This window comes from Mus pahari, chromosome 19 (genome assembly GCF_900095145.1).
Source record: "Mus pahari chromosome 19, PAHARI_EIJ_v1.1, whole genome shotgun sequence".
Classification (NCBI taxonomy): Eukaryota; Metazoa; Chordata; class Mammalia; order Rodentia; family Muridae; genus Mus; species Mus pahari.
The window spans coordinates 64,816,385-64,841,316 of NC_034608.1; the positions used below are offsets into that span (position 1 = coordinate 64,816,385).

General features: G+C 41.8%; 1 protein-coding gene across 11 annotated transcripts in view; it reads right to left on the bottom strand.

The window, feature by feature from the left end:
* Positions 1 to 24,932, bottom strand: part of Tenm3 (teneurin transmembrane protein 3) — a 723,224-nt gene that overhangs the window by 450,052 nt on the left and 248,240 nt on the right. For all 11 annotated transcript variants that reach the window (XM_029531766.1, XM_029531758.1, XM_029531759.1 and 8 more), the window contains one exon: positions 1,630 to 1,942. In XM_029531766.1, coding sequence (XP_029387626.1) covers positions 1,630 to 1,861 — 232 coding nt within the window. In that variant the 5' untranslated portion in view covers positions 1,862 to 1,942. The remainder of the gene's footprint in view (positions 1 to 1,629; positions 1,943 to 24,932) is intronic.

A 24,932-nucleotide genomic window follows, 5' to 3' on the forward strand; every position in this document is an offset into this window, starting at 1 on the left:
AAAAAAAAAAAAAAAAACCGAAATGCCGGCTCGGGGTGGGGATGAGCCTTGCGGATGCTTCGTGCCACATGTTCGAATGACTTGTCTCCTAATAGTGCTCAACAGTGGAAGGCGGTTCGACCGCTCTTTCCACCACATAGCACCAAACAGTTATTTTTAATGTATATGTATATGCATATTATATGTATATGTATATGATGGTATGTGTATATGTATAATGTATATGTATATGTAAAGCAAGACTTCATGTAGGTTTCAGATGGCACTCATTGTCTACTTTTAAAAAAATCTGTGAAAAGTGTATATTGATAATGTCTTCCAGCTGTGCAGACACTGTGAGAGAAAAGCTTAGGTTCAGCATTCTATATTATCTGGTATACATACGGATCATATAAATGTTCCCTGACTTACCAAGAGTACACAGCCATATGTGTTCTGTATCCCCCTCAAAATGAGTTAAAAATCCGAAACTATCTTTCCCCTCTTCATGAAATTTCATACCAGCATTTAGTAGAGCTTGCTTTTAATGGGGATTACCCTTGAGGAAATCGAATTAATTTATCTTAGACTACGAACTGACTTGGACAATTTTTGTAGGATGGCTGCTCTGGTAATGCGGAAGAGAAAGGAATCACGGGAAAGCTTTAGAATTGTGAGTGACAGATGTCCTGCCCTGTCATCTTTTTTTTTTTAAAGGTCCTTGGGTTTTTCCCACCCTAATGTCAAGTCCTTTAGTGACTTTGCCAGGGAGGTGACTGGAAACACACACACACATATCCTTTATTACTAAAGTTCCAATTTTTTACTAGTTTCCCCAGTTAAATTAGCCAAGGGACACTAATCCGATGGACTTTGACGTGAACATGGAAGAAGGTTTGATTTTTTACTTGGGAAATCTTGGCCACATCTCAATACTAGACAAAACAACATACAGCTAACTGTATGCCTTCTCTAGGACAAACTCTTGTCTACACTCTGAGAACCAGTCATTCTAGGATGGCAAACTAAAGTTACAGGGGTCACTTTCACTGGCAAGACAGGGAGACAGGAAAAGGGAGTGTAGAAATGGTCACGAAATATATGCAAATGACCAAGCCATTACATTATGGGAAGCCAGATTGTGTTAAGGTCTGAGGTTGCATGGGAGGAAGACAAGGGAATCCTTCTGTGGTTCACTCTGGCTTAAGCTAGACACAAGTGGAGGGCTGGGATAGTGAGAGAATCTAGAATGCTAAGCCTATTCTTAGGTTTTTATGAGTTTTTTTTTTCCACCCCCTCAATACCTGCTTTCCTTATACCAGTTCTAACTCTAAAAGCAGTGTTTGTGAGTGTTCATTCAACTAAGAAAAACTTGAAACTTTGATCATGTGTGAAACCATCACCCTCACGCATGTATCATGTGTATCCATCCGTGTGTGTCAGTACCTGGGTCTGTGAGCCCAAGTCTTATGGGTGGCTTTCTACCTCCCATTTGGTATACTCTGTGACCCGCTAGGGATCTCAAAATCAGAACCAGCAGCCAGGACAAAGAAAATGTTCTCTTTCTCTAGGGCTTGAAACCCGGGGGCACCTCTTAAGATAACACGCGAGCACGGATACCTTGTTCTACTAGCGCGGGTGGGTACCTACCTTGTCTAGGATATTCGTCGGCTTCTCTGTGGACTAAATCCTTTACTCTGTTTCCGTAAAGCAGCCGTGAAGAATCATGATCGAAAGCTTTCAAGGTTTCACTGGAACTATAGGACTTCTGCGTGGGGACCCTACACTCCTCATTGTCCGCGGACGAGTTTGTATAGCGCCGTTCCTTTTCCCGTCTGCTCTTGGTCAAGGAGCAGTAAGGCCTGCGTTCCTTCACATCCATACTTCCTTCATTCCTTCTCTGTGCACATCGGTCCGGCTTCTTAGAACTTCGGCACGCAGAGTTCAGCTCTCACGGGCCTTTCTGCGAAGAGAAAAAGGTTGGCATGACATCAGCGAAAGCATCCGCAGACTGACCCCCTTGCTGGCCTTCTTAGCTAAGGATAGGCTCAACAATAGCTTTGCTAGCTCGAATCCCACTTTCAACACAAAATCGATATCCCTAAGATTCTTATATTACCATAGTCTGTAACACCGACACGTGGGACAATCTTGCTCTGGGAATTCATATTAAATATGTTACAGGATGCCTCTCCCCCCCACCCCCAAGAAACACACACATGAATACAAAATAAAAATTAATCTCGAGCTTAAACAACACTATAGAAGCCCGCTAAAAAGTGGCCTCAACAGTTTGTTCAGTTTTCCATTGTGGAAAAGTTTTTGCCCATAGCATGTACCTCTTTGGCAAATAAGTCGACTTTCTTTTCCTTACCCCCGAAAAAAAAAAGTTATTATTATTAATTTTTTCATCTCTTTAAAGCATAAGAACAAATTGGGAGATTCTTACAGCGGGGACCTCATCAAATGAATTGAATAGTTTATTCTTTTCTTTTTCTTTTTTTTAACAAAGACTTTTGCTTTCAGAGGGTAATTTCCATGCGTTAAGGAGCTAAATGTCGTCAACTGTGGAAAGAGCCGGCGCCCCTCTCATACCCCTCTTGTTAAACGCACTGATTTCCCTCCCTGGCATGTACACTTCATCAGTGCTCCCCTGACATTTAAGGCAATTCAAGTGGCTAATTTGATGGGGGCACTTTCTTTCTTTTCTTCCCCATAACTGCCGATAGCAAGATTCCATTAGATGGAGCAGAGCAAGCTGTGTTTCTTTGCTTAGCAGCCCCTTTTCCTGAATTTGCTGGACGGTGTGGAGCAGGCTCCGGGTCTGATGCGACCTGGAAGATGGAGAGCGCCCAGGGCGAATCAGCATTCTATGATCCTCTGCTGTGTCTCACTCTGTCTTTTATTTTTAACGTGCCGTTTCCCTAGAGCCCCCTCTTCAGTCCTCAGTGCGATCGCCCCACCCCAACCCTACTTTTCTTCGGGGTACTTTTTAATCCACTGATTCCATAACCAAGTTGAAACAGACTCCTGGCCAGCCCCAGGTCTTTTTCTTTGCTTCTTCTGGATTCTTCCGGCCATGGCTTGCATGATCTTTCCTGGAGATGCTCTGTGCGGAAAAGGTCTCTCCACTTCGTCGCCATCCACTACTATTAATTAGACACATCACACAGCTCTTTAATACGCTGCCCGCGTGGAGTCTCGTGGCCTCAGAATTGCCTACGCCCAGTTGTCGGCCAATCTTGCTTCCTGCTTACCACAATAGCTCCTAGATCTCTCTCTCTCAGTTCTGCCTTCCACCCAGTTACTGAACGTGGGGCAAAGCTCTGGGCTGGAATGATCACAGAACTCCACCGTGTATGCTCAGAAACTTTGGGGATACTCCTCCAAGCCCTTTCTTCAAACAAATTACAAGTCCCGCTACGCAGATGACCAATCAGGTCATCTCTCAAATCGGTCTCCACATGCAGGCTCTGCAATGAGCCAGGCCATTCGAAGTAATGACGAACATTTCATAAGAGAATCGTGATTTTTACCATCGTTTTTTTTCCTTTATCGTGACCGTATTTTTTTTTTTAACGTAATATTTTTCATTGACTCTTTCTGATTCACGACTCCATGACTTCCTTGCGGATTCTTCGAATGGTTCTTAATAACCCCTGAAATTTTTATTGTAGCTTTCCTTTCAGCTTAATATGAAAAAAAAAAGAACTTAAGGCAAAGTGACAGAGACTATAAGAAAATTAATGAGTTTCCTTATTTTTATTATTGTAATGAAACAAAAGTTATTTTAGGGAGCCATTTACTGAATGCCTTCCCAGAGGACCTGGGACTGAACAAAAAAAAAAAAATGTTACTGCTCAAATGGAGTCTCCATTTAGTGAGTGAAACAGTAACATGCTTCCCAGTGGGGATGCTAAACAGAAATTACAGGAGATTATAACGTGGACCAGGTTCCTACACTGGACTCCAAATGAGCCATGCCTGCTAGGGTTCAGAGCTAAAACCATGGGATTATCCTCATGTGAGAATGAAGCTCATCCAAGTTCACTGAAGGAGCCAGTCTCCACCAACATGGCAACCACAGTCTCACTCATAGCTCTATTTCCTATGAAAAGTAACCTGAAAGAAACTGCTGGCCAATTGGTTTCTCTTTCTCTTCTCACCTTACAGGAAACATCATTTTCAAATGACTGGTCATTGCTTTTTGCTTGTTTTTTTTTTTTTTTCTTTTTTCTTTTTTTCTTTTTTCTTAGCAGACCTTCTTTGTTTATAAAAACCAACTGGTCTGCTAAGCCCATTAAAATGCCGATTCTTCATTACAGTGACCAGTGGCCTGATTTTTGGAATCTTAAGAAAAAGACATTAATTGGCCTTAATGATCTTTAAATGACGCTGCTATAATTTCATCATTTGACACACTGAATAAATATATCTTAAGTTCAAAATGAAGTTCCTTTCTAAACTAGTGTTTGGCTCTTTGGAGGAAAGGCTATACAGACTCTCAAAATTAAGTGGTCATCAAAAAAACCTTATAATTGACCAGAAAATATAGTTCAAGCGTTTCCAGGTACGGACGTTTGGAACTCTAAAGTGTTGCAGAACTTCTGCTTCTCACCCTAAGTTGATATCTGTTTAAAAATTAGCATTCTTAATGATGGCGATCAGCAAAACCCACAACCTGAAGTATGATGCTTTGACGTGCTGTGCAATTAACTTTTAATTGTAAAAAGGAAGCTCTTTGTAATTTTCATGATGCAATTTTATACTCTTCTAGACTAGGCACTAAGAGTTCTTTGATATGGCAACACTAGAGTGCTGTCACAAAAATAAGGACCGTTGCGGTACCGGTACATCAATTAAATGTTAAACTATCAGCATTAAAGGTAACTTAGGTTTTGTTTTATGGTGCCTGAAACCAACCCAGGGCCTTGGGAATGGTAGGGAAGTAGGGAAGTACCATACTAGAGTTACTTCTCAACCTCTCTTTCAAGAGCTTTGTTCTTTGTCTGTTTTTCTATTAGTAGGCAGAGAGATCTAGAGCTTTTTCTCCCCAAGTTAATTTTTTTGGGGGGTGGGGTGGGGATGAGGTAGGGGTTCTGCTATGCTCTTAGGGCCAGGCTATCCTTGAACTTATGACCCTGTGTCTCAGCTTTGTGTATGCTGACCCATACACATGGGCCACCAGACAGTGCGCCACCACGTCTGTCCGGCCAGTACTCTCACATGATAGGTCATTTGTAACGCGAGATAACTAAGTTCGCTTTGCAAGGCAATTCTAAATTGCTGAGATAAATCAAGATAAATCACATACGCTATCAAAGACGCAGGCAATCTGATCGTTGGCACTCAAAACATTGCCAAGTTGTTTGCATCGCTCGTTCTGTTTTGTACATAGTTCAGGCTCCGCTAGGGCTTAATCGACACTGTAATGCCTGTGGAGACTGACAAGTCTCTGAGGGGAGCCAGTGAGCTCAATATGATTTCAAAGGCGGTTTCCCGGGTTATCTCCTCCACTCAAGCCCGAGGAGGAGAAGTTTAAGACATGCAAGTGTTTGAGAGGCTCTAAACTGTTGACATCCTTTGCTAGTGGCTGCTGGTCTCTCACAAAGGAGAAGGTCACTGTGGGCAGACTCCATACAAAGAACTTAACGAACTGGGGCGGGAGGTGCAGCCTTTCAGAAACGAAGCGATTGCTAAGCGAGTTAACCAAGAGTGTTTTGGTTTTTTTTTTTTTTTTTTTTTTTTTTTTTAGTGAAGTGATGTGAGAACGACTTTATATGGATATAGCTAATTTCCATTCCCTCCTTGAAAAGCAAGGCAGTTACAAATGACAGTACTTTGGAAGTTGCAGCTGCACGGCTAAGCTACTTGTTTCTCAGTACAGACACCTTGACAGAACGGATCTACGTGTTGGTTCTCCGACTACCCGTGATGACACCAAAGCAATGTACATTCAGTAGATGCTATTTGAACTTTGAGCTTTTGGATGGGCTAGTGGCTTGTGGTAGATGCTGGGCAGCCACCGTGGGGCTCAGTCCTTAAAGTCACAGAGGTGTGGGAAGGACCATATTCTCTGCTAGGATGTTAAGTGGCTTTAATGTACCTGGAGTATTACCGCTTAGGAAACCTCCACTTCACACCGGGTTTGTCGGGGGTTATAGTGCATCAGCAAACAGCGAAGGAGTATCTGGACTTTGAAAGGTTTGACTGAACAAATGAATGAACAGGCAGGCGGCTCCAGCTTTGTGGACACTGATGAGGGTCACCACAACTTCTACTGTAGACACAGTACTTAAAGACTTCTTTTATTATCTATTTATGGTGTGTGTGTGTGTGTGTGTGTGTGTGTGTCTGTGTGCATGTGTGCACATGCAGACAGGTAACCACAGACACCAGGAGATGGCATCAAATCTTTTCTGGAGCAGGAGTGTCAGGCTGTAGTGAGTAGCCCCATGTGGGTGTTGGGCACCAACCTCTAGTCTTCTACAAGAGCAGCAAACGAATGCTCTTACCACTCAGCTATTTTTCCACCCCCACCCCCAATAGAGTGTATAAACATACTTTGAACCAGGCAGAAAATTGAACTTAATAAAAACATATTCTTAATAAAAATGATAATAAGCCAGTTAGTGGTGGTGCATGCCTTTGATTCTAGTATTTGGAAGGAGAGGCAGGCGAATCTCTGTAAGTTCGAGTAAAGTCCAGGACAGCCAGAGTGGTTATACAGAGAAACTTTGTCTTAAAACCACCACCAACCACAACAATAATAATACACCCCCAAAATTTTACATTTAGAATCTAACCTGATTTTTTTCCATTAATTTATTTATTCATTTTATATTCCGATCAAACTAACTGAATTTTAATTGGAGTTTCTGTATTTTTTTTTAAAACTCTTGATGCCAATGATTATAATGTTGACCTATCGCCGACATGCTAACAATCAACTATAATTCTAAAATTCCAAGAGCTGAGATTTTAAAAAAATGAACATGAATACCCAAAGGTAAAGGGCCTGCTGGTCTAAGTCACTCACGCTTCTTCTGACACCTGCCTTGTGTAAGAACCACTGATCCCTACCTGTAACCTTGAAGACCCGTGAGCACAGGATGCCTGCCTACTTTCATTACTGTTGAAAAACTTGTGCTAAGAATAAGTAGATTTTAGGCAAAACACTAATTTATCACCCGAATAGTTTAGATTAAAGATTTAAATTAAGTCATTGATACACAACAGGGAGAAATTTTCACCTTTTTGTTACAATTCACATTTCCTTAATAAGTTAGCATTTATGAATTACCAGTTATGTTAATCAACTGCATACATAACTTCCTGTATTGTATACATTTTGAAGTATTTCTTTTTATTGAATAGATTAATGGCAATTGAGCACAAGAGAAAATCAATTTTTATTGTTCCTCTTGGAGAAAATTGTGTTTTCTGAGGCAAACTCGTAAACCCAAGAATTGAAATAATTAAGTATAAAAATAAAGTCACATTATGGTAACTTTCTTGTTAATGTTAAATTTGCGTGTATCAATAATTTCGAATTTTCCAGTTTCTCACAGAAGAAACAGATTGGCTCACTGAAAACACAAGGAAGTATGAAAGGCGACCCAAGACCAGGGAGTCACTGCAAGTCACAGAAGTGACAGCTTCTGAGAGGATTCAAGTGGTCAGTTTCTAGGGCTGACAGGGTCAGCACCACTCAAGGTGTTTTCTTTAAATATGACAGTTAATAGAGATATTAGATAACAGTAATAAACATATAAGCTAACTCTTTCTTACATGCTTGGCACGTCTCAAGAACTAAATTTACTCTCCTGTCTAAAAGGACAAAGGTTGAAGCTGGAGATGCACTTCAGCAGGTAAGAGTTCTTGCTGTTCTTGCAGAGGACCTGGGTTCTGTATCTAGCACCCGTAGGAACACTTATAACCTCTTGTAACTCCAGTTCCAGGAGTCTGGTGCCATCTTCTGGCCCCAAAAGGAATAACATACACCTAGCACATACATACAGATCAAATACATACAGTAAAAACCAAATCTGTTAAAATAATAAAAACTAAATAAAATTTCTGCTGTTCCCTTGTTTGCATGTTTTTTTTCTGTTTGATTGCTCTGTGACAGGATCTTTCTCGGGCTGTCTTCATTTGCCATCCCGACGGAGCCTCCAGATTTCCGGAATGAAGGGCGCCCAAAACCACCGAGAACAAAATGACGGAGAAAAGAAGTTTTCAAGTCACTGATATCAAGCAAGAAAGAGCAATGAGCACCCGCCCCTAAAAAATGACAGGACCCTAGTCAGTCCTGGACCCAGGGAGGAAGAGTGGCAAACTTCCTAGGGACACAGGTCAGTCTCAATGAAAGCTGGGGAGAAATTTTAGGGTGCCACGCTGGAGGAACAAAGAAGTCCAGGAAGACTGAATCCCTATCGTCGGCAGAGGGTACCTCCTGAGCATGGAGCAGAGTAAGAATAACCATATTTGCGTGAAGAGCTCGCTTGAAAGAAATAACACTCAAGACAAGTAATCATCTGAAGGATGATGGAAGTGTTCTCATCCTCAGGACCACTGACATCTTAGAAGGAAAAAAAAAAAAACAACTCCGTCTTGGAGGCGCTATGCTGTAGTGTGACACTTATTAGGGTATTCCTAGCATCTGCCTACTAAGCGCCTATAGTATCCAGTTCATCACTAACCTATGACCAGACAATATGTATATTGCCAGGGGCAAGACTACCTCCAATTCCAGACCCTGTGTTGATTAAAGCATCCAGAGCTCACCCAAGTGTGCCAGCTATTACAGCAGCACTCTGCAGGAGCCTCAGTCTGCACTGCACTGGGCCAAGGAGTTGGGGAAATGCTCTTTCAGTTTGGTGTGGAATGTAGGCATGAAACAAAGACAATTCTAGTCCCAGCTCGTAATTCTTAAAAAACAAGACCACCCATGAACAACTGCTTCCCCAAATAGCTTAACTATACTCTCACAAGGCTAGAGAATATTGTAAATAAATAAATAAATAAATAAGGTAAGTATGTATCATTGAACAAGATTTTTTATGCATGTATGCGAAGGAGCAGAGAAATAATGAAGAAAGGCAACCAACTGGATGAAGAACTGATAGAGATGCTCGAATTATTAGACAAGGATATGAAGGTTGGCAAGTAGTTTGAATGAGATGTCCCTTATGGTCCTGGGCATCTGAGCACTTGGTCCCCAATTAGTGACACTGTTCGAGTGGGTTTAAAAAAGTGTGGCCTTAGCCGGGCATGGTGGCGCATGCCTTTAATCCCAGCACTCGGGAGGCAGAGGCAGGTGGATTTCTGAGTTCGAGGCCAGCCTGGTCTACAAAGTGAGTTCCAGGACAGCCAAGGCTGCACAGAGAAACCCTGTCTTGAAAAACAAAAAAACAAAACAAAACAAAACAAAAAAAAAAGTGTGGCCTTGCTGGAGGAAGTATGTCACTGGGGGTGGACTTAGGAGTTTGAAAAGTCAAGTTCAGTTTCCAGAGCTCTCTCTTTGTTACCCGTTTGTGGGTGTGGTTGTGAGTCCTCAGCTCTCAGCCACCAACTCTGGTCACCGTGCCTACCTGCTATCACATTTCCCTGTCAGGACAGTGATGGACTCTTATCCCTCTGGCGCAGGAAGCGCCAAATCAATGCTTCCTTTCTCTAAGCTACCTAGGTCATGGTGTCTTTTCACAGTAGCAGAAGCAAGTATTATAACTGCGTCCCATATGTCTGAAATTGAAATAGTCATAGAGGATAGAAAAAGAAGACTGTAATCAAACCCAGAGGGGGATGCTGCAATGTCTAAGAGGAGCAATGGTGAATTAGATGTCACAAAACGAAGGGGCAGCAAAGTAGGAAAGGGAAGCGACAATGTCAAAAAAAAAAAAAAAAAAAGCTAATGAACTGATAAGTGGATCAATGAGCCGATCATCCCTGTGATGCAGAACTACAGTAAGAGATCAGTGTGGCCGCAGGGTTCAAAGGTCAAAGTGGCGGCAGGGTTCAGAGGTCAATGGAATGACAGATCCCTGAAGAACAGGACAAACAGGAGGGGAAACGATATTTGAAGAAAAAGAAACAAGCATAAACACTTCAAATTCGATATGCACAGCAAATGTACAGATCCCAGAAAGTCAACAAGTCCCAAGCAGAGGAAATGTGAAGCAATCTGCACCAGCACAGTTAGTCCCTGGGAGAGTTGACCAGTCCGATAAGTCGTAAAGAGATACCTTTAAGAGCAGAGAAAAGAAGACCGTGGCTATAGTGAAAACATCTCTGTGAAAGTAAGGTGAGCACACGGACAGGAGGGCCACACATTTTAAAGCACGGAAAGGAAACAAGAAGCAAGCCATCTAGAATTCCATGCCCAACGCAAATATTTCCAAATCTAACCTCAAACAGATGCACTTTTCATATACACAAGAGCCGGTCACCATCAGAGTCTTTGACAGAAAAGTCTAAAGGAGGCCATGCAGTGGGAAGCAGGCATAGAAGCAGAGATGTGCACTAATCAAGAAATAACAGGTGGCACTCGAGTATGTGGAGAAATATATGATATGGTTTAAATCTTTGGAAGCTTTGTGACTATTTAAACCAAGAAACTAGCAATCTCTTTCAGGGTTCATAATATGTGTGGCTGAAATCTTCTGCAACAGTAGCATAGAGAAGGGTTTCAGAAGCAGGTTGTGAGCTTTTTATACTGCATAAAAAATGGCTTACTATTCACTAATGGTAAACTGTTATATCAAAGGCATGTACTGTACATTCCAAACCTCTAAAATAACAAGGGAAAGAGTTGTAACTCCATAAGCCAGGAAAAGATCACTGAGTTGATATAAAAGCAATAAAACAATGAAGAAATAAAGAAGACAGAGGACGAGGAAGATATAACAAAGACACAATGGGACTTTTAAACAAGAGTTAGTATGGCAGACATAAACATAACTAATTCAATAACTACGTTAAACAAAAAATGATCCACAGAGTCCACACTACAAACCAGGAAAGTTTCCACATTGGATTTCAAAAGCAGGATGCAATTTGATGCTGTGCCCAATGAACATAGTCTAAGACACGAAGATGATAGAAGCAAATAATTAGACCTGGTTAGATCCCCAGGACTGTTAAAAACAAACAAAAATGTTAAACATAAATGAATGATAAAGGAAAAACCTAGCCTGAAGATATCAACAACCACATCTGATGGAAATGATCTCAGCATAACGTCCACTAGGCAGGCTCAGGTCAGATGACAAAAATAAACAAAAGACAAGAAACGAACAAAAACAAAGCAAGACTAGATAGAGCAATAGGCTGGAGCAATTCAGACGATTACGGTGGATCTACCCAGGTAGGCACAGGACATATCAATCAGTGATTTCTTTACATACTTTCATACATACTGAGAACGCCTATCACTTGCAAAACATGGCAAGAAGCGCTAGAGATAGAGACATAGACAAGACTCAGGCCTTTTGCCCTTTTATTTTGATACTGGAAACAAAAGCCAGAGGAAGGGTGACCCTAGAAAACTTTCACATACAGTCTTTCAAAAGTTCTATTAATGAGCAAGAGAATGGACGAAGAGATCTAATTGAGACCACAGACCAAAACTAGACTCTTCTGAAATAAACAAAATGGATGAATGGATGGATGGATGGATGGATGGATGGATGGATGGATGGATGGATGGATGGATGAACAAATGAATGTATAAGTAATTGACATTTAATAAGACCCACAGGAGAAATCAGATTTAGTCTGAGCACCACAAAGCAAGTCACAGTGAAAGACGAAGGCAGAATGGCACAGACAAAGAGAAGAACCCCCAGAAAACAGAGTCTGCAAGGGGTTTGGCACACAAATGCAGATGGGACCAAGAGAAGAGCCTGGCCCAGAGTGAGTGTGGAAGAGCCCCAAAGATAAACAGCAGGCTTCAAAGGGTACCCGAAGCAGCTCCACTAAGCTCCACCCTGTAACCCTTGTAGAGCTGTTACTGTAAGGTTTTCAGTTTAGAAGGTCCTCAGAAGCTGGAGGCGAGGAAACAGAAAATCACCAAGGGCGAGCTTCCGGAAGACATCCAGGCAAGGGAGGAGGTGAAGCTGCGATGTGTCTAAGACAGTAGCATGGCTTTAGGGAAGTGAGCAGGTTGGGAAGGGGCTCAGCAGTGATGCTGGTCTGACTGTAACAGGCTCCACGCTAGAGAGGAGAAGGGAGCTGGGGTAGGTACCAGGATCTGTGCTAGAGCAACTGAACGCAGAGCATCCTCCCAGACCCCGAAAAGAGGTTGCCATCCCAAACGCTGCTCAATGCCCTCCTCCTGTTTGCTTTTCTTCTCATTGAGATCACACATTGGGCATATAAAGTGTGTTCCTCGTAGAAACTAAAACAAACAAATAAACAAACAAAACCACCACCACCACCACCAACAACAACAACAAAAACCTAGATAAACCAAGAAAATAATTCCGCCCCTTGACATTTCGCTGTTTGGTTCTTCTATGCATCTGTGAATATGTGTGTATGTATTTAACATGCACAGCCTTATAGCGCATTCCCTTAACATATTATTAGTTCTCATGCCTTTATTTTAAAAATAATAAATAGGAAGTTCATTTAAAAAAAAAAAACCTAAAAACTATCATTCCTGTTTTTCACAAAGACAGCAAATACATAAATTTGGATATTGAAATAAATAGGAACAGTATACTAAAATAGCTTCATAATGGAAGTGAATATGGAAAAAATTTTTAATTGGAAAATATATAGAACAGTGCCTTAGGCAGTAAGAAAAGTGGCTTAATTCTCATCTAATTGTTTTTTAAAAATCTTTCAAAAATATTTATAAGTAAATGGAAACAGAAACTGAAATGGTCTGAAAAAGAAAAAACAAACAAACAAAAAAAAACAAAAACAAAACAAAACAAAAAACAAACCCAGACAATGTGGTTTATTTACTCAGTAATGTGAAACAGGAGTGTTTTCTTCTATCATTTCAAAACAAATTTAAAAAGGTTTTTTTTGGGGGGGGGCATGATTGTGTATTTAGGAGATTTATTTTCTGATAAAAACTATAAAAAGGAATATTTAATAGACTTCATCAACATGTTGGTAGTTATGCATGCCTGCAAAAATGTGGCTTCGGGGAACTCGTAATCTCTTCACTTAGAACAAACGAAAGTCCACTCAAGAATACGAAGGAAGTGAGGCAAAGGAAGTCTTCCCAGCTTGGAGACCCTTAGAGTAAAATGTAAGTAATATTTCTGACCATCAGCTTGCCTGGACCAACCAAAACCTATTCCTCATATCTGTCTACACAGCCCTATCACTGGGTAAACTGCAGCTCTTGCTATGGAGGTTCCTATTGTCTTCGTTTGTGCTTCAATGTGAGCCTGGTCCTTAAACTTCCAGGAGTAAACAGGTGGTGATACACGCCTTTAATCCCAGCGCTTGGGAGGCAGAGGCAGGTGGATTTCTGAGTTTGAGGCCAGCCTGGTCTACAGAGCAAGTTCCAGGACAACNAGAGCTACACAGAGAAACTCTGTCTTGAAAAAACAACACAGAGTGGGTGGGTAGGAGAGCAGAGCAGGGGGAGGGTATAGGGGACTTTTGGGACAGCATTTGAAATGTAAATGAAGAAAATATCTAATAAAAAATTGGAAAAATTATTAAGAAAAAGAAAAAGAAAAAACACAACACAACAAACCCCAAAATTCTGGGAGTAATCAGATCTGGTCTGAATGAATAAATAAGTAACACATCTATGTGTCAAATATGTAACACTGTGGCAACAAAATGGCCTCAGATGCTCACCATGGAAAACAAAGGAGCAAACAAAGAAACAAAGAAAGCAGGTGGCTTGATACTGTTAAGGTTGTGTTCCTCCGGTTGGAGGAGGCCCTTCCGTCTTCAAAGGAGTGAACTGATCTAAGATGTGTCAGCTCTAGTCAAACACAAGGTGGAAAAAAATGACACCCACTCATGAAACACTACCACACGAAGTATTTTTGCATGTGAAGATTTTGAATGACCAGCTTTAAGGAACAGGAAATAAAATGAATAGTGCAAAGGCAGAGTCTAAAGTTCAGCCACCATCGTGGTCACACTAGGGCTCGAATTCAAGTACCCTGCTCTTCCTTTACTTCTATGCTGTCAATAAACCACAGGAACTGACGGAGATCAGCCCAAATCCAAACCTTAGGTTGTAGAGAAAAAGACAAGCTGGTCTTCCAGGTGGTTTAAAAACAGCTGGAACTTTCGTGACTTAAAGGTCCCATCTGATGGGCCTGGTGACAGTTGGAAAGGGCTTCTGAGATAAAGAGTTGATGTCATTTCCCTAAGTGCTGTGCAGGGTCCTTTCCTTAAGAGTGGCCAGAAAAGCTCCTGGTGAATTATTAATTTCTATCTTGGTTACTTATCGAGTGCTTAAAATATGGCAGGTGCTCTACTTATACGCCCTCACTTAACCCTTACAATAATCTTGCTAAGTAAGAATTATAAATCCCACTTCGTAGAAGAGAGCCAGGACCAAAAGGGATTAATTGACTTGCCCAAGATCATACAGACATCAGACAGCAGCTGATCAGAATTTGAACCCATTCCTCTTTATTCCAAATCTTCTTGTGTCTCTGGATTTATATGTCTATGTGTGTGAGTGTGTGCGTGTGTACGTGTATGAGTATGTGCTGGTACATGTATGTGTGTGTGTTTGTGTGTATGAGTATGTATGTGCTGGTGCATGTGTGTATTGTGAGCGTGTATGAATATGTATGTGTTGGCCCATGTGCATATGTGTGAGTGTGCTTGTGTGTATATGTATGGTAGCTGACGAACAGCTTTAGCCATTGTTCACTAGGTGTCATTTAATGTTTTATTTTGAGACAGAATCTCTCAATTGCCTGGGACTTGCCATGAGGGCTAGGCTAGCTGGCCAGGAACATGGAGGCAGTCACCTATTTGTGCCTCCCCAGGGACAGGACTATAAAAGCACACATCACATGCCTGGCTTTTTTTTTTCCCCCATAGGTTCTGGGGATCAAATTCAGATTTTCTTGGTACCACTTTATAGACTGAGTTTCATTCCTAGCCATCACACCTGTATCCTTAGTCATTGACCTTCACATCAAAACCTTAGAACAAGCAGGAGAATTAAACAATGAAAACCCCACGAACAACCCCAATACTCAATAGGCTTACATTGGTCAAGTTCAAGGTCAACCTCGGCTACTAAGAAAGTCCCAGAAAAGCTATTTAAGGAAATGCTGTCTCAAAAAGACAAACAATGACATTCAACAACAACAACAAAACAATAAAAACAAACAAACAAACAAACAGGAAGGGGGCTGCAGGGAACAGCAAAGGGTCTTAACAAATCGATTCAGGATATGAAGAGACCCCACTGTTAACAATCATGAGACTGTCCTATTGAAAAATACCGTTATATTTAAATCTGCTGAGAACCCAGTACAGGGGAAGCAAAAATAAAAACCAAATGAAACACAACGGAGGAGGAAGGAAAAGAATCCAGGGCCAACAAGACACTTGAATATACTGAAAACATTTCCAAGATGTTCCTCTAAAAATAAGGGGGCAATGGTATGTATGCTATTATATGTTTCAGATGGGGACATGGGCCCAATTCCCTTTATTTGTCTTCCACCCCATGTGGTCCACTTATCCACGGGGACAGGCTGCACTCACGGGGGTTCCTCATGGCCACTGGAATCCTTCTTTCAAACCTGTTTTTACCTCAGTGAAGATGAGGAAGCCGGTTCATGTGGTCCTGACACTCAATGTCAGTGGTTGTACAGGAGTGGACCTGTGACCTAATTCGTGCCGGTAAGGTCAGTCCTGGGACATCTGATAAAGCCACTGGCTGCAAGCCCATTTCGTTTCATTGCTGTTACTAATCTGGGAGGCTGTAAACTTGGAGCTTGTTTACATTTCTGGAGAAAGACTGCCTGCCATGTCTATAAAGAAGAAGCAGACCTCCGAGACAGAAATACAATTTAGAAACAGATTCGGAAACAATATGTTCCTAGCCTGCATTTTTTTTCAACTAAAAATATCTATCCTGATACAAGCGTAAAGAACAAGACAGTGCAGGAGTTTCAACAATACAAACTCGTGTGTAAAGTCTAGCTCTCACTATTTACCACTGATGAGACATGGGGCCTTAAGTGGTGGCATAAAGTCTCTAAGGTTTTGTCTCCTATATTTAATTTCCTAGCAGGCACACACTAATAGCCTTCTTATAGACAGGCCACGAAGATTAGGTGAGATTAAAATAAATTCAAGGTGTTTAGCTTGGTGGTTGGCCTACGCATACTTGATAAAATCCAGCTACTATCATTAGGTCAAGAACTTTGTCCCATGTCCAAGAACAACATCCACATCAGTCACCTGAGGACACTAGGGGGATTTAAAAACTGGATCCAAGCTCGGTTATAGAAGTCAGACAGTAAGGAATGAAGACACGCAGAAGGAAACTGGTATTTTGCTAAAATGTTTGAATGGAATTTTAGTCGTGAATTTTTATGTGCTTATTCAGAAATTCCATCCCAGAACATGGTGAAGAGCACAGTCCCCATATGAATAATTTCAAAATGATTTCATATATATCATTCTCCAAATATTTATGTCTTGGTTGCAGAAGGTGGTAGGCAAACACTGAAGGGGCTGTCAAGGGCAGCCATAAAGCTGATTAAGAGGCTCTGGATTCAAAGAGCTATCTATGTTTGGTTTATTTTAGTAACAACTAGGTGGATACCTGATAACTACCCACAAGTACTTGGAGAATAAAGGATAACTGCCGTTATTCACGCCTCGGTAACCTACAGGCAAAATTGCTATAATAAACATGCATTCTGTCTACTGCCTACAGGACAGTTTTGATCTCAGTCTGAAAAGCGCCTGCCCAACCAAATGGCACCTTCTTCACAGACTCCCGGGGAGGAAGAAGCAGGGTCCAACATTGGGTGGAATAGAGTCCCTCAATGTAATGTGGTCCAGTGGAGGAAAGAGAAAAAGGTGTTTCCCCAAAACTCTTTTCCTCCTTGAAGTGAGTATCTCGAAGGGAACGGAGAAGCCCTTGGCAGAGTCGCTTCAGGGTTTCAAAAGGACTTTGGGTTCAGTCTGAGAGCCTAAGTGGTCACAACAACCTGAAGGAACCCCTCCCGGGAACTGCTGGCAAATTGTTTGCTTATAAGGAAAGGGACTTGAGTTCAATTCCCAGAACCCTCATAAAAACGCTGGGTATCGTAGCACAAACTTGTCATCTCAGTGCTAGGGAAATGAAGCCAGTGAAATCCATGGGGTTTGCTAACCAGTGGGCATCTGGACTAACTGGTGGACTCAGGGTTTAGTGAGAGATGCTACCTCAAAGGATTCGTGAAGATAATATCTGAGGTTGACTGCTGGGTTCTATATCCATGCACACACATGGACATATAGACCATAGATAAATGTGTCCCTGCATACACATGAACATGAACGTCCATATACACATATACACACTGAAGAGGAAACAGATGCTCTTGGTGTGCTGTGAAGATGACATAGGCTACCTGGGGTTAGATTTAGCTTCTAACATCATGGGACTTGGGATCAATGTTGTCACAGTCAGCCTCGGAAGCTGGTTGCGCGTAGACGCTAGAAGATTTGGTTTCCTGTAATATTTCACACCACCAGTGTTTACTATTTGTTTTAAAGCAAACTGAAATGTAACCATATCAAGGACTATAAATATGCTTCCCGAGGTGTAGTCTCACCTAATTCAATGTTTTGACATCTTAAGTTTAGTCATACATCGTAAAGTGCATATGCATCGCACACCCGAGCACTTTGGCTCCGTTGAAACGCTGCCAGTTAGTTAAGTAAAAATAGGAAACGTGTATTCAATCACTTGGCCCTGGATTTCTTGGATGTTTTACATCAGAAAGATAGATAAGCGCATAATTCAGACATTTTTAAGAAGTTCGGTAGACGTGGCTCAACTTGGGTCAGGGACACTTGCTGAGGGGCTGGGGGCTGCAATTCAGGCTGTGCCATGCTGTTGCTCAAGTCGATGCCTAAGAGGGGAGTTTGTCCTCACAATGGAAGCCCTTTCAATAATGAGCACAAAGGCTCGGGAGCAAGAAAAGCCATTAAATTCTTTCCCATGCTTCCACTAATGGCAGCTATAAAGCAAGGCACAGAGTTAAAGTGGAGTCGGGCAGCAGATGAAGCAGGGGCCTTCTCAGATGTCTGCTGAAGCAGGATTCTTTCACCGCTCTTCCTGACCACAAAAGGGCAGTGCAGGCAAGAGCGTTCCAGTAGATACACAGATCAAGTCAGCACACTTGGGTCTCCGGCTGCCTGCCTGCCTGTCTGCCTGCCAAGTGTCAAAGCTGGACTTCTGCCACTGCTTAATACCAGGGCGATGTGTTCAGACGATTGTTAAAAAAAAAAACAAACAAGCAAACAAACCATACTCTCAAGGTAATCTGGTAGGTTGTGGCCACTCGATAAATATTAAAGCCACCACAAGAGTGAGAAGTGAGTCAATTTGGTCTGTGTTTCTGCAGTTGGAAAGCATTGCCAAAGTACACCTGCAATTGTCTAGAAGATAGGATCCCATTCTGGCCACGGTGGCTTTGCTGTAAGATAAATTTAATTTACTGCTCATCCCATTAAAAAATGGGTGTGCTAGCCAGGCACGGTGGTACATGCCTTTAATCGCAGCACTTGGGAAGCAGAGGCTAGTGGATCTTTGTGGGTTCAAGGCCAGCCTGGTCTACAAAGGAAGTCCAAAATTCCTAGGGTTATTACACAGAGAAACCCTGTCTTGAGAAAACAAAACCAACCAACCAACCAACCAGACAAATAAATAGATGTACTGTCAGTTAGTAATCTATATGCTGAGAGATTTTGATTAAATTTTCTGTAGCACTGGTAAAGGACTCTAATTTGTACAAATACCTCCTTCCAAGATTGGGCGCCATTGAAAATTTCCCTATGCTTCCCAAATGGGCACTGTGGAGGTTTCTACCACTGTCTAGATATAGCATTTCTTCAGGTAGGAGGTGAATTATTTTAATACTCATTTAATTTTTGGTCCCTCTACTTTCTGGTTATAAGTAGGGGGCCAATTAGCACTGATTACTGTAATAATTTTGCATATTGGACACCTGTCACCTATGGAGCAGACAGAGACCACTAACCTAATTTCATGTGGGGAAGCAAATGGTCTTGACTACTAACTATCAGGTGTCTCGACGGCACCTTCTTCTCCTGCTCTGCCCTCTGCCCCTTCATAAACACCATGGCCCCCGGTTATCATGTACACTATGAAAATATCACTTCGAAGAGAAGAAGTGAATTCTCTGGTCTTCATTACTATGTTTTGGAAAATACAGCACTTGGTTGGATTATTTCTCTAGTCCATGGTAGCGAGCATGTAATGTGGAATATATTTTAATTGCTGTGATGTAAATGAGGCTTTGGGGTCATGTTACAGAGTGTTAACTGAAAGATCCAGCTATGACTTTAGCATGCCTGCAGGCCTTTTAAATTGTTATGGGAAATCGCAGCATTCAATTGAGTAGATTCAACAGTGAGCTCCCTTAAGGCTTATTACAGTTTGGCACCATGATGCCAATTTCAACTAATGTACCTAATGCCTTTTCCTCTCATCCTTTATCTACAGAGCCTTCCTAGTGGATTCAACTTGAAAACCTCAAAACACTAGGCAGATGAACTATATACTCGACGAGACTTACCATTAGGCGATTGGCCCAAGTCCTCAGGGCCCGTGAGGCTAGCCTTTGATGGAGTTCATAATGTTATGAGTACTAGAAACTGCAGGGCTAATAGTAATGCGAAATAAATAGAAAATGTCCAATTATTATAATTGAATTTTTTTTGTTGTTGTTAGAACAGTTTGTGACAAACGTTCCTTAAGCAATGGATCCGAATGCTCCAAGATTCGAGTAGTGAATGTCCAGAATATTTTACAACAGGCTTACAAGATGTACCCTAAGTTACAAATGTACTCATGTATGCTCTCGTAAGTCAGCGGCATTAACCCAGTTCAGAAAACGTATTTCAAATACACGTGTGGTTTCCTGCCTGATGAGAAAATACAGGAAGAAAGGGTAAACTTCCTTAAGTAAATAAAGTACAGATCAGTGTAATTTATACATACTGCCCTAATAGGAAAGATCACTTGCTTGCATTCCCTATGGTTTAGCGCAGCCCTACTGGGTTCTCAGATAGAGCCTCGTACTGCCAGCCCTTCTTCTCATCTTAGCCTCCTCCTACACAGTATGAATCACCCCATTCGGTAAGATCTGCAGAATTTGGAAAGCTAATGACAATATTACCAGATCTCTGACCCCTCCACCGTCATAAACTACAAAGGAACATCTTTCCTGTAGACACTGCCACCAAGAGCATTGGCAATGTAAGGATCACACATCACACTGAAATCAGGTACGGTGACCCAGAGACATCCTCAGGGCTGCAGATGACCAGCAGTAGTCGTCTTGTGGGAGTTTACCCTTCCAGGGAAGGTCAAGGTGGAGAGGCAGAAGCTAAGGGGGTAGAACAAACAGAGACGGGGTTGTCTCTGAAAGCATCTAGTTAAAAGGAAGACAAATTATGGCTAAAATGTCAGGAAACTGAATGCCATCGGAACAGTCTGAAGAAACCCTCGTCCTCGTGAACAGCTCCCCGCGAGAATGGTTTATTAGTCTAATCGCACCTAATTTTCTAGTTCAACAAATGCTCCGCTAGAGTGTTTATGGCATACTTTGAAGCACTAAACATTTTGGTGGCACACTGAAAGGAATAAAAGATTCTAAACAGCACTGAAAAGTCACACACAATTATAACGCAATTATTTCTATAGTAAATCAATGCCTTACAGTTTCAGTAAAGAATAAAAGCGGCTTCATGCCTCCACTCGCCGGTCGTCAAAGCTTGTTATTTGTTAACAATCTATGGCTTTTTTAAGCAGAGTGCTTCATTATCTTCATTATCATCGCTCCTACTTTCAAGGGAGAAGGACGATGTGTCAGTAAACACATTAAGAAATTCTGGAACTGCTTTGACTGTGTGATGCTAAATGGTGCAGTCACATGTTCCCCCATTCCATGTAGCATGTTCACCACCAGCACAGAACTTTCTGCAGGCTGGACCCCATCACCAACCTGAGTCTCCCATGTACAGTGAATGGGAGAAGATGGGGGTGGGGCTGACTAAGGATTGATGGCTCTCACTTCACCAGCTCTCTCACTCTTGGGACAACTTATGAAGATCCATGCCCAGCCTCAGTGGCTAACGCTATTCCAGAAACACAACACAGCTGTCTAACCCCACAAGTCTCTAGTGTGTATCCATGCCACACAGTTTTAAGCAGCACTGCTGTTCTTTCCGGCTGAACACTATTTGGGGCATAATGGCTGAGAAGAGAGAAGACTGAGTCTAATTAAAATTCTCCCCTATGCTACCATCTTTTTAAATCTCATTACCGTGGCCCTTCTCTACCTCACCTTTTAGACATCTCAGTAGAAGAATATACTGCAATGCCATTTTATGGTTTGTTTTGTTTTTTGAGATGAAGATTTCTCTATTTAGTTCTGGAACTCACTCTGTAGACCAGGCTGGCCTCGAACTCAGAGACCCACCTGCCTCAGCCTCCCAAATCCTAGGATTAAAGAAGTATGCTACCAAACCCAGCTGCATACTAGTCTTAAATGTCTTCCACATAATAAGTCTGATTCACGTGTGATTTGGTGTCAAGTAAACCCTAGCAATACTGTACAGATGGTTTTATTAAAAAAAAATTAATGTTCTTGAAAAGAAAAAAAATGTCTGCAGGTTATCACTTCCCACTACCATGATACTGGGTTCAAAGACTTCTGTGTATTTTATCCACTTGTCAATCTGATATACAGCCTTTACACTGTACTTCAATACCTCCTCTAGAACGTGGGACTGAGACAGAGCAAGGAGCCTATTATGGCAAAATCATGCCATGTTTATTTGTCTCTATGCCTTGTATTCTGGTAAAATTTGTATGTCAAAAAAGTAACGGCAGAGTGAAAATATTCTAATGATAAACACGCAATATAAAAAACAAGAGAAGAAAGCTTTGGGTCAAAAATTAGCTATCAAAAACCCACTGTGTCCAGTTTAGGTAGTGATTTTTACGTCCTTGCATGATAGCATAAAATGTTTCTGAATACAGACTAGAAATAGCACAAGCTGGGTCTAGGGGTAGAGGCCTTTTCTCCAGCTACTATATGGGAGAGAGAGGGAGATGGAAAGTTTAGATCTTGCCTGGCCTAGAGAGTGAATTCAGGCTATTTCAGGCATCTTAGAGAAACCCTGCATCAAAATAAAACAAGGACTAGGGAAAGGACTGGAGATGTAGCTCAGTGGTAGAGATTTTCATACCATCATAAAACTCAATGTTCAACCCCCAGTTATAGAATAAGGAAATAACCAAACACCCAAACCTGTATCTACAACTAAATCATACTGAGAACTCAATCATGTTCATTTTATAAGCATCCCTTCATGTAATTTCCAGAGAAAACAGGTGCTGGCCATCTCACGCATCCTTCTTTACATATAAGAAACCTTTGACTCAGGAACTAAGTAGCTCATTCAAGGTCACATAGCTCCTACATTGGATGGCACAGGCTCCAAACCAGATCTGCATTATTTCAATTCAGCACATTTGTCCGGGACACTTGACCAGTAGAGATGGTGCCTGTGTGCAAATCAGGTACAATCAGGTTCAGGTGCCTAGGTAACACCAGTTCCTGACTGGGAAAGCTTGTAAGGTAGGATGATCACCAGTAGCACTACCATTAGCCCGATGTCATAATATTGTTCAGTGGGGCTTTGGTAAAATCCTGACATCTGATGCCTGTCCCGGGATAGTAACCAGGATATAAAAGCACAGTTGGACAGGCTGATGCTCAGACACTGCAGCCAATGCAAATAATTTCAGTGATTAGTTTTCACACTAAACAGAAATGGCCTGCACATACACTGGTTTTGGTAAGGTAGGCAGGCTTAAGCCAAAACCAATCTCTACTGGTGTTTTCATAGCATGGTGTATAAAAGAAACTGATTTCATAAGCAAAATTAAGATAGGTTTCCCATCAACAAAGAAGGCTGAAATTCACATAACTAATCACCCATAAAACCTATTACAAACAAACCAGAGAAAAACCTCAAAAAGCATGCAAGAGTGATGAAATTTCCACTCGGGTGGATGATAAAGTGAGGTATATCAAAAGTCAACTGAGCTGGAAAAATGACACTCTGTGAAGAGGTGCTTACAGTGATGTGTGCTCAGGACTCTCCATCAGTCAAAGGGACAACTCCCAGGCATGGACATTTCAGGTCGTCATACCTGGAAGCCCGGTCCTTAATGACAGAAGTCTGTCTCCTCACGTGGAAACGAGACAGAAGGCCTGCAGACCCATGCTTGCCAGGAAAAATGGCCTGCTACATGGGTCGCTCTCAACCTGAACCTTAAGAAAGCCCTGGCTATATTTCCACTTTAGAAGTAAATAAAATACAGATTAGATTCCTCATGCTTTCTTCAATATTGTCTTCAATGCCAGTGTGCTGTCTTCAAGTGTGTATCTTCTTTTTACAATCGCTTTTGGCCTTTCATAACTAATGATGCCTTTCTACTCAGAAAAACGACACGTCGCTTGTTAAAGGGGGAATGCTCCAGACTTAAAGAGAAAAACTACACATCACAGATTCCCAAATGCTCTTCCATGATGCACCTTAGTTTTAGAGCTGCTAACACAGGGACCCTCAACAAAGTAGAGCTGCCTTCGCAACTTCCAAAGATGTTTCAAAAAAAAAAAATCTGCAGAATAAAACCACAAGCGAAAGATGACCAACAAATAACAATCCACAGGGATGCTACAGCTGTCGGGGCCACGTCACAGACGCGTCTTTCCCTCTTTTATAAACTCTGGGAGTTGAACCCAGAGCCTTCTGAGTGTGCAGCAGTTACTGTGAACTATATTCTCAGCACCCCAGAAGCACTTGTGTATGTGACAGAGTGGGATATCCCATGTGTGATGGTCAGAGGTTGATGTAGGGCACCTTCTCCAGTTAAGCTCAACTTATTTTCTAAGACCAAGTCTATCAGTGAATCTAGAACTCATGGATTCAGCTAAGTTACTTGGTCAACGAGCTTCAGTTGTCAGTCCATCTCCAGTGATGTTAATATAGACATGTAACTCGAACTCAACTTTCTAGGTGAGTTCTGGGAATCTGAGTTTAGCTACTCATTCACACCCACCAGGCAAGCGTTCTATTGACTGAGCCACTGTTTGCACCCCATGAGTGTACCTGTAATACCAGCACGAAGGGAGTTAAAGGCAAGAAGATCATATGTTTCAAGCTAGCCTAGACTGACTTCCGGGCTAGCCTGGGCTACAGAGAAAACACTCTCAAGAACAAAATACGAAGTGGGGAGGAATGGCTTACAGTTTTAATCCCAGCTCACTGGAGGTAGAGGCAGGAAGAACTCTGCTAAGCCTGATCTACATAGTGAGTTCCAGGACAGCCAGAATTACGAGTGAGAGACCCTGTCTCAAAACAAACACAGAATTGGAAAGAAGGAAAAAGAAAATTGGCAGACTCAGCAAACAGAACACCTGTCTAGTATCTATAAGGACTGACAGGCAGTTCTTAGTACTGGGAAAACAATCAAAACAGCAAAACCAGGCAAAATTATCTTTCCCTCTCTGATAGTCTAAGTAACTGGCTAGTGAGTTGCTAAAACAACTTAAACTATTGCTTAACATAAAAGGTGTGGTTCATCAAGAGTCCTTGGGGTCTGACTTTTTTCTTTTCTTTATCATTACACATTTCCCCTTCTCCCCCTCTGCCTGTCTGTCTGTCTGTCTGTCCCCCCC